The 16,466-nt window shown below is 33.6% G+C and overlaps 1 protein-coding gene across 2 annotated transcripts in view; it reads right to left on the bottom strand.

The window, feature by feature from the left end:
* Positions 1-16,466, bottom strand: part of LOC130440806 (sodium-dependent nutrient amino acid transporter 1-like) — a 70,778-nt gene that overhangs the window by 43,995 nt on the left and 10,317 nt on the right. Inside the window, exon 2 of one of the 2 annotated variants that reach the window (XM_056774149.1) lies at positions 15,491-15,823. In XM_056774149.1, coding sequence (XP_056630127.1) covers positions 15,491-15,823 — 333 coding nt within the window. Of the gene's footprint in view, positions 1-4,740; positions 5,917-15,490; positions 15,824-16,466 lie in introns of those variants that run through there. The other variant, XM_056774150.1, reaches the window with a different exon arrangement.

The following is a 16,466-nucleotide window of genomic DNA, read 5'->3' as shown; positions in this document are numbered from 1 at the left end:
CCACAAAATATTTGCTTGCAACTCTTTATTCCAATATTCCAGGGTTAATATTGAATCACCATAATCACCATAACGCATCGTCATACACTATACAGCAGATATTTGAATTTTGATGTGGACGCTAATGTAACAGACATTGAACATCCATCCTATTCACCTGATTTGGTTTTCTTGTACAATCGGAATCAAACGATTAATCGTGTTGATAGTATTTAGATTCGCTAACGTACTTTACACCTTTTTTCTTTTCTCTTAGCAAAGTTTTCTCTATATTTTCGTAAAAAATCCAGCTGTTTAATTATGGAAATGATAACGGTCACAATTAAATAAAACTGCAGATATGGTTGATCACAAGCAGCTAGCTATTTAACACTCATTGGATATTCTTGTACACACCTCGCCTGTTTAACATTTACTCAATTATTTCAGTGACAATTGAGACGCACGTATCCAAATATCCTGCATTCTATTGTTGAAACATTTTAGCATAAAATTGATCTTATAATGTGGCAAGAACTATTTTTAGTGATGAGATAAAATTAAGCATAATCGTTCATTGAGATTTCCAATTGAAGATAAAATAATTATTTATATAATGGATAAAAGATAAAACTCACATATTTTGTATAAGGTATATGGTTTCTTATTGGGAACGTGGCAATGAAACACCAAAGTAGACTAATTTTAATATATTTTCCGAATTTCGAATACTAATTTATTCATCGTTTGGGAAATAATTAATTAAGATTTTCGGTGTTTTTGAATTTTATTAATTCTTGTAAAAATTTTAAATTCATAGGTTTCAAAATTTCAAAATCTAATATGCAAATTGACGACAATTAATCAATATTTCTATCAATGTCAATTTGAATATTGAATTTTGAAACCTATGAATTTAAAATTTTTACAATTTACTGCATGATGAATACATAAGTATTCGAAAACCCGAAAAATATATTAAAATTAGTCCACTTTGGTGTTTCATTGCCACGTTCCAAATAAGAAAACGCTCATAATGTCAGAATTATGAACTAAGAAACTAGGTTCACAGGTTAAACAGCATAATTCTCAGAGAATTCAACCCGTGAAACAAATTGTTCTCATAGTGGGATTGTGGGATTTTAAATATTTAACAGCTAATTGACCAACCTTTTGAGATGGTTTGGAAATATCCTATATTTGTATGTGAATTGTAACAAAGTTTCTGCCAACTGGAGTATGAGCATTTTCTTATTGGGAACCCCAAAGTGTACTAACTCTAATATATTTCCGAGCTCTCGAATACGTATGTATTTATCGTCTGGGACTGATATCAGGTTTTGCATAGGCTTCTCAGTTCTTTTGAAATTTCGTTAGAAATCTCAATTTCAAAATGTTTCATTTTATATTTTTGATTTAAACATATCGTTTCAATATATATAAACGATATGTCTTTTCAAAATAGCTGAAAAGGCTATGCAAAACCTGATACCTAGAAAATCTAGAGATAGTTAATAGATAAAACTGTGTTTTATTCCTCAAATCCCACGTGGATCATAATGTGTATTTTATGTCCAGATATCAAGTTTCATCTATAGTTATGAATCGACGCTAAAATCTGACTCATTTTGCTTAAAACTCAATAATAAGGACTCGGAAATGTTCATTCGAATGCGCTTCTAGTCCAAAGTGCACACATAATTTTGCAGGCAGTATATGCGTTCTGAACGTCGTCGTCAGTGAAGCTGATATAGTCACGTTTGACTTCAATTGCTCAAAATTTTGAGATGGTAAATGATAGTACAGAGTTTTTCTACACAGTGTCTAAAACTTCTTTCGTCTGCGTAGGTCTATTGCCATTCAAAAACAAATATTTAATGACAGCTCGATTCTCAATTCTTTCCATTTTTAGAAAAATCTTCACAACTATGCGTCTAAATATAGGTTTTTCATCATAATCGCCAAGTCTGAGCCGAGTGACAGGCTCCGCAATCTTAGCACCTTAAGTGTGGAATTTCGACTAACCAATTATACCATCTGAAAGTTCAGAAATTGGTTATAGGTCAGTGGGTCTTATTAATTGGTCAGCGCTAGAAAAAAAAAACTTAGCTAGTATAGTATATTGGAGTTGGAGCTGGAAAACTTAAATTATAATAAATGTATTTTAGAAATTAATTTCATGGTAATTTTTTAAGTAAATATATTAGTTCTTATCAATAAAAATTGTATTTAAGTATATAAAATTATTGTAAAAGCTAGTTAACTATCATCCCCAAAATCCCAAGCATGCACTTTGACCTTTAACCCAAGTATTTTAAAAACATATGCTATTCATTAGTCCACTATTACATATTTGATAGTAATACATGTCCAAGTTTCTTTTCTGTAAAAGAATATTTCTCCCATTTTATCTGGTTCATAGTAAAAAACTGTGCGTAAGTCTTCAGTGTCCTGATACAATGAACAGGCCAAAAGCTTGCACGTTACGACAACGATAACTTATTTAATTTTTTTATATCAAATTAAACTGACCAAATATTTATATAAGATGACCAATTATCAGCGAAAGCTTCTCGATAGCGCATAGGTGTTAGGCATTTTTTATTTTTGTTGCGAATGAGGTATTAAAATGTCTCAGTTACCTTGAAAAACTTTCACCCTTAATAAAAAATTTTAGAGCGCTGACCAATTAATAAGACTAACTGACAAATTTCTGACCTTTCAGTTGGTATAATTGTTTAATCGAAGGGATGCGGAGCCCAAGTGCAAAATAACTTTTCTATTCAAACATTAGCTCTTGAGATTGGCCATTTCGTCAAGTACTTTCACATAAGATCAGTTTTTGTTTGATTCTTATTGTAAATGTCCCCTTTTCGGTAAGCTTTTAAACTGTTAACAGTTATAATTATTTAAAATGAAATCGTGATTAAAAATTATTGCGCTACTAAAATGTTAGGTGTTCTAATAAATTTAATTGAAATGAATTAATTTAATTCTATAAATTGAAGCCTGCAATAATCTATAGTGACGTGATACTTATTACTTATAAAAATATAACGTAATCACCTGGCGCAACTTGTTATTTCCCATACGGAAGAGAACGTGTCTATTAATGATGTACTGTTTTTTTTTACATTTGGAGATAATAGAAGCGATTCACTGTACCGTAAAAATACACGGACTTCAAATTGTTTTGAATATATATAAACAATGCCATTATCCTTGGAAGTAATCGGTACTTATTTTCAAGTAATTTCATACCCAATAAAAATTATTTCAATAAGGCTTTGTGGAAGGATTGATTCGGGATTAGATAGAATACGTTTCAGCTAAATAAGAATCCTTACACAGAACGAGTTTTTTACTACGCGATTCGGTTTTGATGGGAATTTAAAACTCAACCTACAAAAACTTCTGATTTATTACTTTCGTGTGGTAATTTATAATTTTATAGGTTTTCTTTGTCATTAATTAAGTTGTACAGTATATTTAAGGTGTTGAAATAATTATTATTGAGCATGTATCAGCGATTTATCGAAACACACATTTTGTGTGTCAAGACTGCCACAAGTTGAAAAGACCGACGCTGGAAATCCTTGTAAACTCACGCGTAAGCTGGAAGTGGAGATGATCGTGGGTTTACAACTAGCAGGTAAGAGTTTATGTGACTACTAAGAGAACAATTCACCTCAATTATATAAAAATATTAGCACTACCTAGGAAATCCAATCCCAAATAATGACCAATTGTTGATATAGCGCCGAAATCGTCCCTTTATATAGTGCTATTTAAGTTTTGAGATAAGGCAACACTGATGTAAATATGTCGCTTCGACTTTTGGTGATGAAGCACCATTTCTAGCCCTCGAGTTTCGCTGGATTTCCAAATTCAATCGTAGTTGTACTACGCTACAGAATGAATTTTGTGAGGGTCATACACAATCGACAGAAAACATCGATGCTGTGCGTAAATTGTGATTGCAATATGGTCATGTGACACACCGTGAGATTGAGGCATTCCACACATGCATTCAGTATTGCATGAACATTTGGCTGTCAATATTTGACAAACGCTCAAAAAAAGCTCGTGTCGATTGTCGCAAAGGAATGCTGAGAAAATTTAATCACGCTGCATTAAGATGTCTATAAAATCGTGACAGGCGACGAATCATAGATCTATGCATAGACGAGTCAACTCCAACAAAAGTTGTTCGGGTACGATACACTTAAAAGCAAATGGTCGCCTGTTTTTTCGGAATAATCGGAATAGTCGGCCCCGTTCCATTAGAGAAACGTAGAATAGTCAATTGGGAATTGTACATCTGCATTTGTTTGCCAAAAATCGGGAAAACCAATCGCAGAATACGAATCCTTCACCACCACTACAATACGAGCTCCAACAGATCAATTCAAACAAAAACAATACCTTAATTGGAATGGAATTAATGCTTCGACAATTGGTTGAAACGAATGCAAGATATTCACCAGTAATAACTTAAAAAATATATATTTTTTTTTAATTTTTATTGTTTTGTTTATTTTTTTTGTTGGATAGTGCACATCTAGAACTATCGTCGTCATTTCTAAATTTTAATATGAATGATATAAACTCTATATGAAGCTGGACAAAAAAATTTTTTTAATCAATCAAATAACGAATTCATATTTGAATATCATCGACCATTTCACATAATCTGGTATTAATATCTTAATTGGTCAGTTTACAATTTAATGGATAAAATATATTTTCGTAAATACTCACTGTGGATTTAAAAGTATTCCAAATGTCCAAATTCTTCAAAACTATTTTTAATCTGTACGTCCACATGTTTACCGGTTTAAATTTTTTTATATATTCCGGTGGACGAGGAGAATTGTAGTGAAAATTCATAAATTTCCCGTTTTCATATTCTCTGTACATATCGGTACATGTCGGAATGGACAAACGCAAATAAAGAAAGCGCAGTGCTACTATTTATTGCATGTATATGTATAATAAACTGAACTGGCGCGTATCCACCTGATTACTAAATTTTTTTAACATTGAACGTACTCTTTATTCGAAAATTAGCGATGTGTAAAAAACAGGTGCCTGCATTAAATTAATAAAGAGTATACACTATTCAACAATTGAAGTGGACAATAGAAACTTTCAAAATGAATTTTCGAAGTCACATGAAATGAAACCTCATTCAAAATAGAGAACTTTTTCACGACAATGATATATTTACTTTCCCTTACAATTTGTGGCTTTTGATTGAGCCATTCATACTGGAGGAATTAAAAATATTTCCTCTTAAGTTTTCTCCAAATAGAGATTAGCGACGCTCAAAGGAGGATGGTTCCAGAAATACCTGGCCTGACCTAGAGAAAGCACACAATCTATATAGCATACGTTTCAAGTTTGAAAACGCCACGTTGTTTAGTATGTTGTTTGGCAGTCGTCAATAGTGAAAGTTTTCGGCAAATTTGTAAAAATTGGTCATCGTTATGTGTATAAAAGCTGAACTAAATTCTACTCTGGATAAAATTGCTTCTTCGTTATTAACAGTAAAATATTGGGTAGGAGAGTTTAAACGAGGCCGTACGACCGCCAAGATAAAAAATCCACTAATCGGTATTGGAAGATGGTCGACTGAAAGTGGGCGAGCTAGCAGACATCGTAGCCATTTCAAAAAGTGCGGTACATCGCGTATTAATTGAAAATTTGGTCCTGAGCAAACTGTGCGCAAGATGGTTGCCGCGTTTGCTCACAATGGAATAGAAACAGCGTCGTGAAGATCTTTCCATCATCGAGCGTTTGGTAATGTTTCACAGAAATAGAGCCAAACTTTTTGCTCTGTTTCATAACCATGGTTGAAACGTGGATCCATCACTCTACACCAGAAACAAAAGAGCAATCAAAATAATGGACCGAAAAAGGAGAACCAGCTTCAAATAATGCAAAGACCGTTCCATCTGCAAGCGTCGGTTTTTTGGGAGGCGCGTGGAAAAATTTCCATTGACTATCTTGAAAAATGAAAAACTAGAAACGGCGAGTATTATGCAAACTTGCAACGTTTGAGCGAAAAAATGGCCGCATTCGACTAAGAAGAATGTGTTGTTTCATCAGTACATATCTGAATTTTTTTTGTAACCTCCAGGTTAAGAAAATAATCTATAGAATTCTAGAATTCTTCTTCTTCCACAACTTCAACAGACTCAAAGCTTGTTCCTTTTCTAATAAGTTTGAATCATTTTCAATCGCATTCAAAGTGTCAATACAAATATTTTTGCGAACTTCTTGTTGTTCAGTTGTGAGGATTTGAGTTACCAGTTTTGAACACTTTTTTCGCACGTTCAAATTTTCATCTAAAATTTGCTTTGTCAATTCATAAAGATTCATAAATCGCACTAATTCTTAGTCGACGGTCATATCAAAAAACACGTTGATGCGACAAACATTCATTGCCATACACTCGTTACAATAAATTTTAAGTTTCAGTTGCAGTTTTTCAAATTTCATGTGAAATTGCACAAAAATCCGTAGTTCTGTTTTTACGTCGATCATTAATACGGCAAAACAAAAAACAGCCCCTATACAAACGAATGCAGTTGGGAGCAATTCTCACTTGTTATTTATGTTGTCTTCGATATAAATGCGGTTGATTCCTGTCTTCTAGTTTTGTCACAGCTGTGATTTTACCAGTTCCGCTTGCCGAAAATCAACGAAATAAGTGTCTTATGTAACAATCCAGTTTTCGAATTTGTTGTACATTTACCATTTTAATAATTAAAAATTAAAATTTTGGCAAAATATAAGAATGAATGATTTTTGAATTTTGTGAACATTAGAACTCAAAATCTACGTGACCGATATTTATGAGAATTCAAATACTACTTCTAAACATAAACCAGTATTAATCAGGATTAGATTTTTCCACTTGCTGCAAAAAATTGTTGATTTCATAGATTTTTTCTTGTGAGGTTAACCGTGAAACAACTTTTTTCGAGATACCCCCAAGTATTTTTTATTGAAAATTACTAATGTACTTCATAGCTTCGAATATTAATTGTAGAAGACATTTATGCGAGGAACAATCACTCTTACCCAATTAAGAAATGACAAATAATGTTTACCCCCCATATAAAATTCTGTAAACAAACCGTTAGTCCACGTGGACTCATCATCTCCAACCGTTTACCAATAAAAACATTGAATCGTAAACTTAAATGCATTTCTATTGGCCGAAGATATCGGAAGGCCAATATACACAATTTCTTCGGAATATTCCTACTAGATAGTCTGCGATAAGCAGTGGCGTGGCTAGGTGAGATTAATTTAATTCATAAATTTCTTTAAATAAATAGAAATTCTTTAAACCATGGGCAAATGATTACAATGAAATTGCACAGTGTAATGAGAATAAAGACAGGTATGAATTTAATAATAAAGATTTAGGTACACAGAAAGTTATTTTAAATAAATTCGAATATTTGAAAAAGAAAAATATTCAGCATATTAACTAGAATAAATAAATTTTCCACTGATCGAGTAGTCACGAAAGGGGTTGCTGTGGATCATTTATAGAACCGAAGAACATGTGAAGAAAAACTGAAAGCAGTTGACGAAGCTACTCGAGAAGAAACATCGCGGCAAGTTTTGTCAGCATGTTGTTTTAAACAGAAAAAACTGAATAAACGGATGGCAATAACCGAATCGTCAAGGATGCGCCAGCTAAAAGATTACCGAAGTTCTAGAAGACGAATGGGGTACAAGGGGGCTCAGTTGACGTCTGTTACCCTGTTTAAACCAAACGCTCTTACAGGCAGGTACATTTTACTCGTCTATTTACGTTTTATAATTTAATATTCAGTTGTAACAAGTTAACGAGGTATAATAATGATTTTTTCCAAGTTCGAAGTAGGCATCTATCTCGTACCTAGATATATTAAATTAATCAATATTGCTTATATCACTATAGAAAAAATAATGAATATATTCACTTTTTCCCTTAAAAAACCTCACCTCGTTTTTAATAATAAAGATATTCATTCATCATATGTATTGGGCATTATATATTTCAAACAGTCAGATTTTTATTGAAGTTAATATATTAAGCAGGCGTTGGGGTCAATTAATATGATACGATCTAAATTTTTTTTTATTTATTACCACAATTACTTGAGTTAAATAAAAATTACAGGTTACTAATAAGTTTAACTGTATTGGCAAAGAAAATTGTTGTCTTAGTTTATATTACATTTTGCCGGATAGGATATATTCCGATTATATACAAGGTGATGTAGGAATGAATATCTTTTAAATGAAATAAGTTTTTTATCTGCTTACTTTTGAATCATAGCTTTTAATTTATTCACATTTGATGTTACACCCCTGTCTTTTAATTTCAATTTCTATGATTCTATTAGAGTAGATAGTAGATTTGTTCAGAAAAATACGATCAAGTCCCATTAGACTACGGCTCTTCTTCTTTCTCGTCCTATTGAATTATGAATATCGAAACGCTAAGCTCCAGCTCCCATTCCTATTTAATTGCTCATTCTGCCACTTCATTTTCTAGAATTCTCTCGACATGATCTCTCCAGTTCTGTTTATATTCTGTAAACCATCTCACCACATCCTGAATTTTTAGCTCTCCTTAATATACTGACTCTCATTTTATCTCTGAAGCTCATTCTCTTAAGCTGAAGTTTCGTCTCTTGTTTTCGTTAACACTTGGTACTGATGTACCTTTGAAAATTGAACGTTCTACGTTGCTCTAATTGAACTACTTGTCCAGTTATTACGGAAAAATAGGCGACCATTTAGATAATAGTCTAAAGATTATTATTATTGTCATTCGCGGAAGTCTTCTCTTCATCGTATTAAGACTTAACCGATCCAAAAATTTGTTATTTTAGTATAGTACTAGCGAATAAACTTATTTATGTTGGTGTATGAAGTGTCAAAAACAAATCATAATAAAAAATTGAAGCTCTTATACGGCTTTGACCAGGTCTTCTTGAGTTACTCCCCGTAGCATCAAAATTGGTTGGCGATCCAAATGGCTATTGTCGCACGAGAAACCGCAGCTCTGGAAATTTCTGTAGACGTCTGTCCAATCCGTTTTCCTTCAATCTCCCCTTCTATTATCTCTCATTATATGTCCTAAGTACTGCAACTTTCTCTCCTTGATTGTCGTGAGAAGTTATTCATTTGCTGTGGGACCTCTATGTTTGTCTTATGTTTGTAGGCCTACATTTCGAAAGCATCAATTTTCTTCTCTATGGCTGCACCCATGCGTCCAACTTAAGCGCCTTTGAAAATTTGAAAAAATGTAATCAAACCATATTAAAAAAATTTCAATTTGGTATCAAAGAATGATAACTACCAATAACATTTCACTAAGGATAAGAAATATATTATGATAAAAACCGAGACATCAAACTTATTTGTTTCATGAGTATTTTCCAAATTATTTGTGTTAGTTTCGGTGCGCATTGTACATTTACTAATGATGCTACAATATTGACCAAGAATTTCACTTTAACTATAATATCTTCCTCATAAGAATAGGAAATTACTTCAAAACGTGGATATCCTGTATTCAATAACTTTCATTTAAAAATAAACTGATTATTTAGAGAATTCTGATCAATTATCAATACCATTAAATACGCAAACGAGGACAATATTCGGAAGAGTTCATCAAGATATGTTTGATGTTGTATTTCAGCATTAAATGATCTACGGATGAAAAATACATATTATTTACTGAAAGATGTCACAAGAGGACTACATGATCTGCTTTAAGAATAAAATAGATTTTTTATTGCAAATGATGATGAGTCATTGAAAACGATAAAGTTGAGTATGAAGACGAAACTGAAACGGATGATGATGATGAGGATCACGTTGAGACAACAGGGAAAAACTTCGATACCAGACAAGAGAGCTTTGATTCTGAAGATAAATACGTTTGACTATGTCTAACATCTATTATTTTTTAAACAGCAGGCAAAGTTATTCAGTGAAGAGAAACCAAATGTAACAATCGATACTGTCTTAAAACATGTTGGTAAGTCTTCCAAGTGTTATAAGGTCTGGCAGAGATGTAAATGCGTGATACAAAATCCACCACCCGAAGTTACATTACCTTGAAAAGATTATTAACCTACACTCTCGACAGGTAATGAAGCTACGTCATAGGAAATCAGAAACCTCAGCACTAAATTGTAAATTGTATGATATTCAATCTAACTTGAAGATAGTATTAGACTCTGAGAAGCTGGAGCAATGATCACGAAAGGCACCACTCGGTAGACATCATCACCACCTGAATCAGCCATATGTTGACAAAGAAGCTTCAAACAGGTGATTTACTAGCGAAAATCCCTTTCAAAAGAACACAGGCTTTATGATGGATATTCAGGGTCAATTTATTAACACTAATAACTACAAGAAAAAAGTTATTGAGGATCCGAACACTCATTCCGACAATTATAGAAAGTGTCAACAAACATCAGATATCATACAACATATAGCATCTGTTTGTAGTGTGTTATCTACACCTGCATAATCAAGTGTGCAGCATCATCCACCAGAAACTGGCCAATAAGTTCAGTCTTCTCAATACTTCTACACCGCATTACAAGTACCAGCTATAGAAGGTACTTCCAAAAATAGACTCTACTACGATAGAACCATTACCACCGCTAACAATGAATTACAGATTTGACATCGTGGTGGTTGATAGAAGGGTCCATTCAGTCTCTATCGTCAATGTAGCTATACCGAACACTCATAACGTTCTCAACAAATATCAGGAGAATCTGGCCAAATACGCGGATCTCGCAATTAACATTAAACAGATGTTTCATAGTGAAAAAATGGAAATAGTCACAGTTATTATGTCAGCAACCGGCGTCATGCCAAAGACCCTGTAGGATAGCATCGCCAAACTGGGATTACCAAAAAACACCTTCCCCGACATCCAAAAGGCTGTAATATTGAATACTTGCTACACAATGCGCAATTTTATTATGTGAATCGAGCCTAATCCTTTCAATACTATGTATACTAGTTAGGTAATTAATACCGGCTCTAAGCCGAGTCGTGCATCAGTCTTTCCCATAATAATAATAATAATCAAACAAAAGGACCATACATGAAGAAGACGAGATACACGAAGATTTAATAGAAGAGAAAAATCCAGGAGAACCAGAAAAAAAATAGTAAAGAGATTAAAACAACAAATATAACAGAAAATGAAATCAGAGCAGAAAGAAAAATGGAGCTCCACACCGCTGCATGGACAAATTGCGAAAGAAATTGAAAAAAGAACAGTAAACCAAAAGCAGACGTGGGCATGGGTCATATACGCAAACTACAACATTGAAACTGATTACACATGAGACCTAAAGCAATGAAAACTTACACAAACCAAAAATGTGGTACGTACCGTCATAACCTGGAACCAATAATAAACAAACAAGTGATACTAATATGGGACAAACAAGTACGGAAAGATACAAGCAAACAAACCAAACTTAATAATAAAGGATACGAAAAGAAAATAATGCCTATTAATAGATGTAGCGATCCCATAGGACTACAATATAACTCAAAAAGGAGCAGAGAAGTTAAATTAAGGACCTGTAGATCGAAATACAGAGAATGTGGAATCTTAAAACGAAAGTAGTACATATGTATCATCATAAGAACAATTAGGTTAATATCAAAGACACTTCCAGCATCATCAGAGAAGTCCAGGGAAAACACAACTTCCTCCAAATGCAGAAAGTAGTGATACTGAGAACGAAAAGTGCTATTAAAATACGGAAAATTCATCGAAGCAAGCAACACCTAAGTGTACGGTGTGCATTCGGTGTTACAAGTACAGGGTTATTGTAAATGATGGACCCATTTTTACAAATTCGTATTTATTAAAGTACCAATGGTCCATAAATAATTTTTATACCAATGAAAAGAGGAAGTTTCGAAGTTTTTTTTCAATGTATTACAAGTGTGCAATGTGGCCTTCAGTTGCTGCACGGCAAACATCTACGCGTCATCTGTGTATGTGTGTGTGTCATCTTTCATCATTTTACCGCAAGTTACCGCAAAATACGGTATTGTCTCAGAACTTTCCATTCAGTTGGTTAGGATATTCCAAGTCTTACTTGGGCTGCGAACCAAAATGTCTTCTATCCATCTGACATCATCTTCTGACACGCGCGGTCGGCCTGTGCTTTTTTCTTTACACACAATTCCAGTCTCTTTATTAAATTGATTAAACCAACGAGTAATTCTTTTTCTAGTTGGTGGTTTAATGTCAAATTCAGCACGAAATGCCCGCTGCATTACAATTTGCGAACTCAATAACACAGAACACCTTGTGTTCCACAGTCACCATCTTACTCACAACTGGCAATGACTACACTTAAACATTAAAAAAAACTTTGAAACTTCCTCTTTTTATTGGTATAAAAACCATTCATGTAGCATTTGTATTTTAATAAATACGAATTTTTAAAAATGCATCCATCAATTAGAATAACCTTGTATAATGTTAAGTTAAGAACGAATTAACTTGGAACCTACAGGAACGATAATATTGTACGTAGAGTTACCAATTCAATCGCCCTGATTTTAATACATCAGTTGCAATTTTACAAGGTAGGGTGAGAATACAAAAAAATAATGATACCAGGGTACTTATGATAATAACTATTCCAATTTATATCAATCCTAGAAAGCTATAAATCGCATTACGTTCCAATGATTTCATGTATAATTTGTCTATTTATACTTTTGATATAAGATTTCAATTTTTTAAACTAGTTTCTTTGAGTTTTAATATAAAACGTTTTACAATGAGTTGTAAGCTCTGCGTTATAAGTAAGTATAGCGCGCGGACTTTTCGTTTTTTCTGGACAGGTAAATGTTTTTCACATACATTTTAAGCCAGTATTTATCTTTAGAATTCTTGTACTAACATCAAATAATACATTTTACTGTAAGAATGTGAAAATGAATAAACAAACACAAATTCTTTGACTGTCTTTACAAAAGCGGAAATACCGAGATAAAAAAATGAGATCCATTAGTTGCATACCTTAGAAATAAATCGTTTGTCTAAATAGGGAGCTTTTTAAAACAGAATGTATCATATCAGAAAAAATATTTTAATAAAAATATATGATATGACTGAAATATTTTTGCATTATTCTCTTATAAACTTATTATATAAAATCGACATTTTTTTACTGGTGATTTTCTATTACTTTTTTTAATGTCGCTGAGTACGTACATAAAATTGAAAACTTGTAATTTTAATTCTTAAAACAACTGATTTTGAACTTCAAGTTCACATAATTTGAGAAAATATGTTCCAAACAATCTATTGGGCCATGCTTGAGATGAGAGAAAATGCTGATGTCTACCTAATAACCAGGTTTAGGACTCCTATTAGTATTCGTAGATTGTTCTTACTGAGATTTATACATTCTGCAGATCTTTATTGGTTATAGTTTCCCAGAATAGTCTTTGCCTGTCCCAAATTCTGTAGGTTGTCCCAACGTTTGGTTTTGCTCCCATCTACCTTCTTTTCCAGTTCTTTTTCCATTGTTTTGTACCTAATACCGCATAAGGTTTCAGGTCCCATAAAGGGCTTCCCTTCACTCTGCTGTATCCCACTTATTTCTACAGATTAGTATTGAGGCAATTTTTTTTAAAGTTGAATTTTTTCGATTCATTGGTCATTGGTTTGGTCATTATTTAGGAACGATTTTTCTTGGGTGATCTAAGTGATGTTTTTTCTACCTTTCTTTCCACTACCATGTGGAGATGTAAAAAGAGTGCAGCTGTTAGGTATGATTTCATGACCGCGGTTGCATATAAGCAAGCAGGCTTTGTACCTTTAAAAGATAGTTCCTCGTGGTATTCAGACTATTTCCTAGTACCCCAAACCACTGTCCCATACATGATGATTGATCTCATAATTTTCACAGTAGAATCTTTGGGCTACAGCCCCAATTTCTCCCTGCAAAGTTTCTGCACACCATCGGGGTTTTTGTGGTTTTAATGATTATCTCTTTTTCGTGTTTGTTCCAGAGAAATTCACTATCTATTGTGATTTCCAGATATTCCCACTCTGTGTCCAATCGATTACTTGTCTTGTCTTAGATTTTGTCGACATTTTCATTGGTTCTTGCAGTTGAATGACCTTCGCTGCGTGATTTATATTCAATCTATTCTGAATATGCCTTAAATCACAGAAATTCCTAGGTATTTGACGAATTAATTGTTCCGAAGACCTGATGGAGTCTTCTGATCAAGGCTTCTGTTGTACTGTGTCCAAGTCTGAGGTAAAATTTAAGACAATGTTGCTTTGAATTGATGTCACTCATTTGTAAAACTCATTTTTCACAACCTCTTGACTCGATCAGGTTCAAATTCGTACTGATATCTATCGCATGTATATCTGTCGCCGATCCAAGTCGCGTTTGCCAGAATATTGTTCATTAGGAATGGATATTATTTGATGATAAATATGAATTTGATGGTCCACAAAGTCCAGAAAATCTAGAGATTTAAATTGCGATTAGGCTGCAATCACATGGACTCTGAAGTGCAGCAGGGTATGGGCAGATGATTATAAATAACAATAGGAGCCTCGAAGAAGTGCTAACCTTAGGGTATGATTTTGGTATACAAATGGGTACAAGACACAACTGGGACCATGAGAAGCTTTTGGTGGCCATAGGACGAAAACGGAGGAGACTCTAAGGTCAGTCTCCCTAGGTACAATCTTTTAAGCAGAGATTTGCGCGTTTTGCGTAAGCTGGATACATAATCGACCAAAAGAACTGGAACAAACATATCTATATCTGCTAAGACAACCAACAAGTTCAAGGCTGGGTTGACAATAAATGGCCAAGGCTGGGATACCCAGGCTTTGCCCAAGCTTGGGTAATCATGGGTATGGCCAAGGCTGAGTCAACCAACCTAGGCCCAGCCTGGGTGGGCAATGAATGTTAGTTACCATATCTACTATTTGTAATGCTTCAAAATTCCTCACATTTTTCAAAAAATCGTAAAATGGGGAAATTTTTAATTTGAAATTTTGGGCACTTTTCGAGGTCGGATCCTGACAGTAATGACATATTCATGTTCAGGAGGGTCAATATATGTAAAAACGACCCTAAAAACGTCAAAATTGCTCACCCACTTTTTCACGGGGGGTAAAACCTCAAAAATCTACCCCCTGCCCCTCCTATGGCAAATTACGAGGGACTCCCGGGGACTCTCTAAAATTTTCTTTTGGCATCACTGCCCAACATACCAATTTTCATGCTTCTATCATTATTTGCCACTTTTTCTTTAAAATTCACTTTTTGCCACTACACTATTAGTAATATATATTTTATGAATTTATAATATAAATTCCCCGCTTAACACATTCATTTATTTTGTAAATAATTTTGAGTTACCATCAACATTTATTAATGGAAAAAATATCACTCACCTGCTCAATTTTAGTTGGAACTAATCTGGACGTAGATCCCATCTCGTTGATTTCCGAAGTGTATTCAGATCCCGATGCAACAGACATGGTTCCGCTTCCCTTAACGACCTCATATATATTATTAGGTTCCGTTGAGCCTCTACTACCGACTGACATCCGTGACATACTGGACGTATCGTATTTTGGAGGTGTGTATAATCGTAAATCGATATCATTTTGAAAATTTCCTTCTACAGGTAAATCGTTGTATGTTTTAATGGCTCGCAACGATGGCGAATGGCGGATGTGTTTGAATTTTATGTTTTCGAAATCGATACCCGTTCTAGGTATTGTCTGAAAATAAATGAATATCTTCATAAAAATATTGAAATGGATATAATTCACTAATTATATTGAGAAATTTCGTGCAATTGGCAACTAGACCAAGATAGAACAAATAAATAAATAGACTCTCCTGGAAATTATTTAGAAGAAATACTGTAAATAAGCCGCCTGCTAATAACAAAATTATATACAAATAAACATCACACAAGTTCCGCCATTTGTAAGAAATGTGCAAAGCGCCGCCCGAAATATTTATAATTCACTAATTACAATGAGAAATTTTTGAGTTTGTGCAATTGGCAACTAGACCAAGATAGAAGAAATAAATAAATAGACTCTCCTGGAAATTATTTAAAAGAAATACTGTAAATAAGCCGCCAGCTACTAACAAAATTATTTACAAATAAACATCACACAAGTTCCGCCATTTGTAAGAAATGTGGAAACGCCGCCCGAAATATTGAAATGGATATAATTCACTAATTATATTGAGAAATTTTTGAGTTTGTGCAATTGGCAACTAGACCAAGATAGAAGAAATAAATAAATAGACTCTCCTGGAAATTATTTAGAAGAAATACTGTAAATAAGCCGCCTGCTACTAACAAAATTATTTACAAATAAACATCAAACAAGTTCCGGCATTTGTAAG

The sequence above is a fragment of the Diorhabda sublineata genome, chromosome 2 (genome assembly GCF_026230105.1).
Source record: "Diorhabda sublineata isolate icDioSubl1.1 chromosome 2, icDioSubl1.1, whole genome shotgun sequence".
NCBI lineage: Eukaryota > Metazoa > Arthropoda > Insecta > Coleoptera > Chrysomelidae > Diorhabda > Diorhabda sublineata.
Note: the sequence above shows the minus strand (reverse complement) of the source record. Positions and strands in the feature narration are given on the sequence as shown.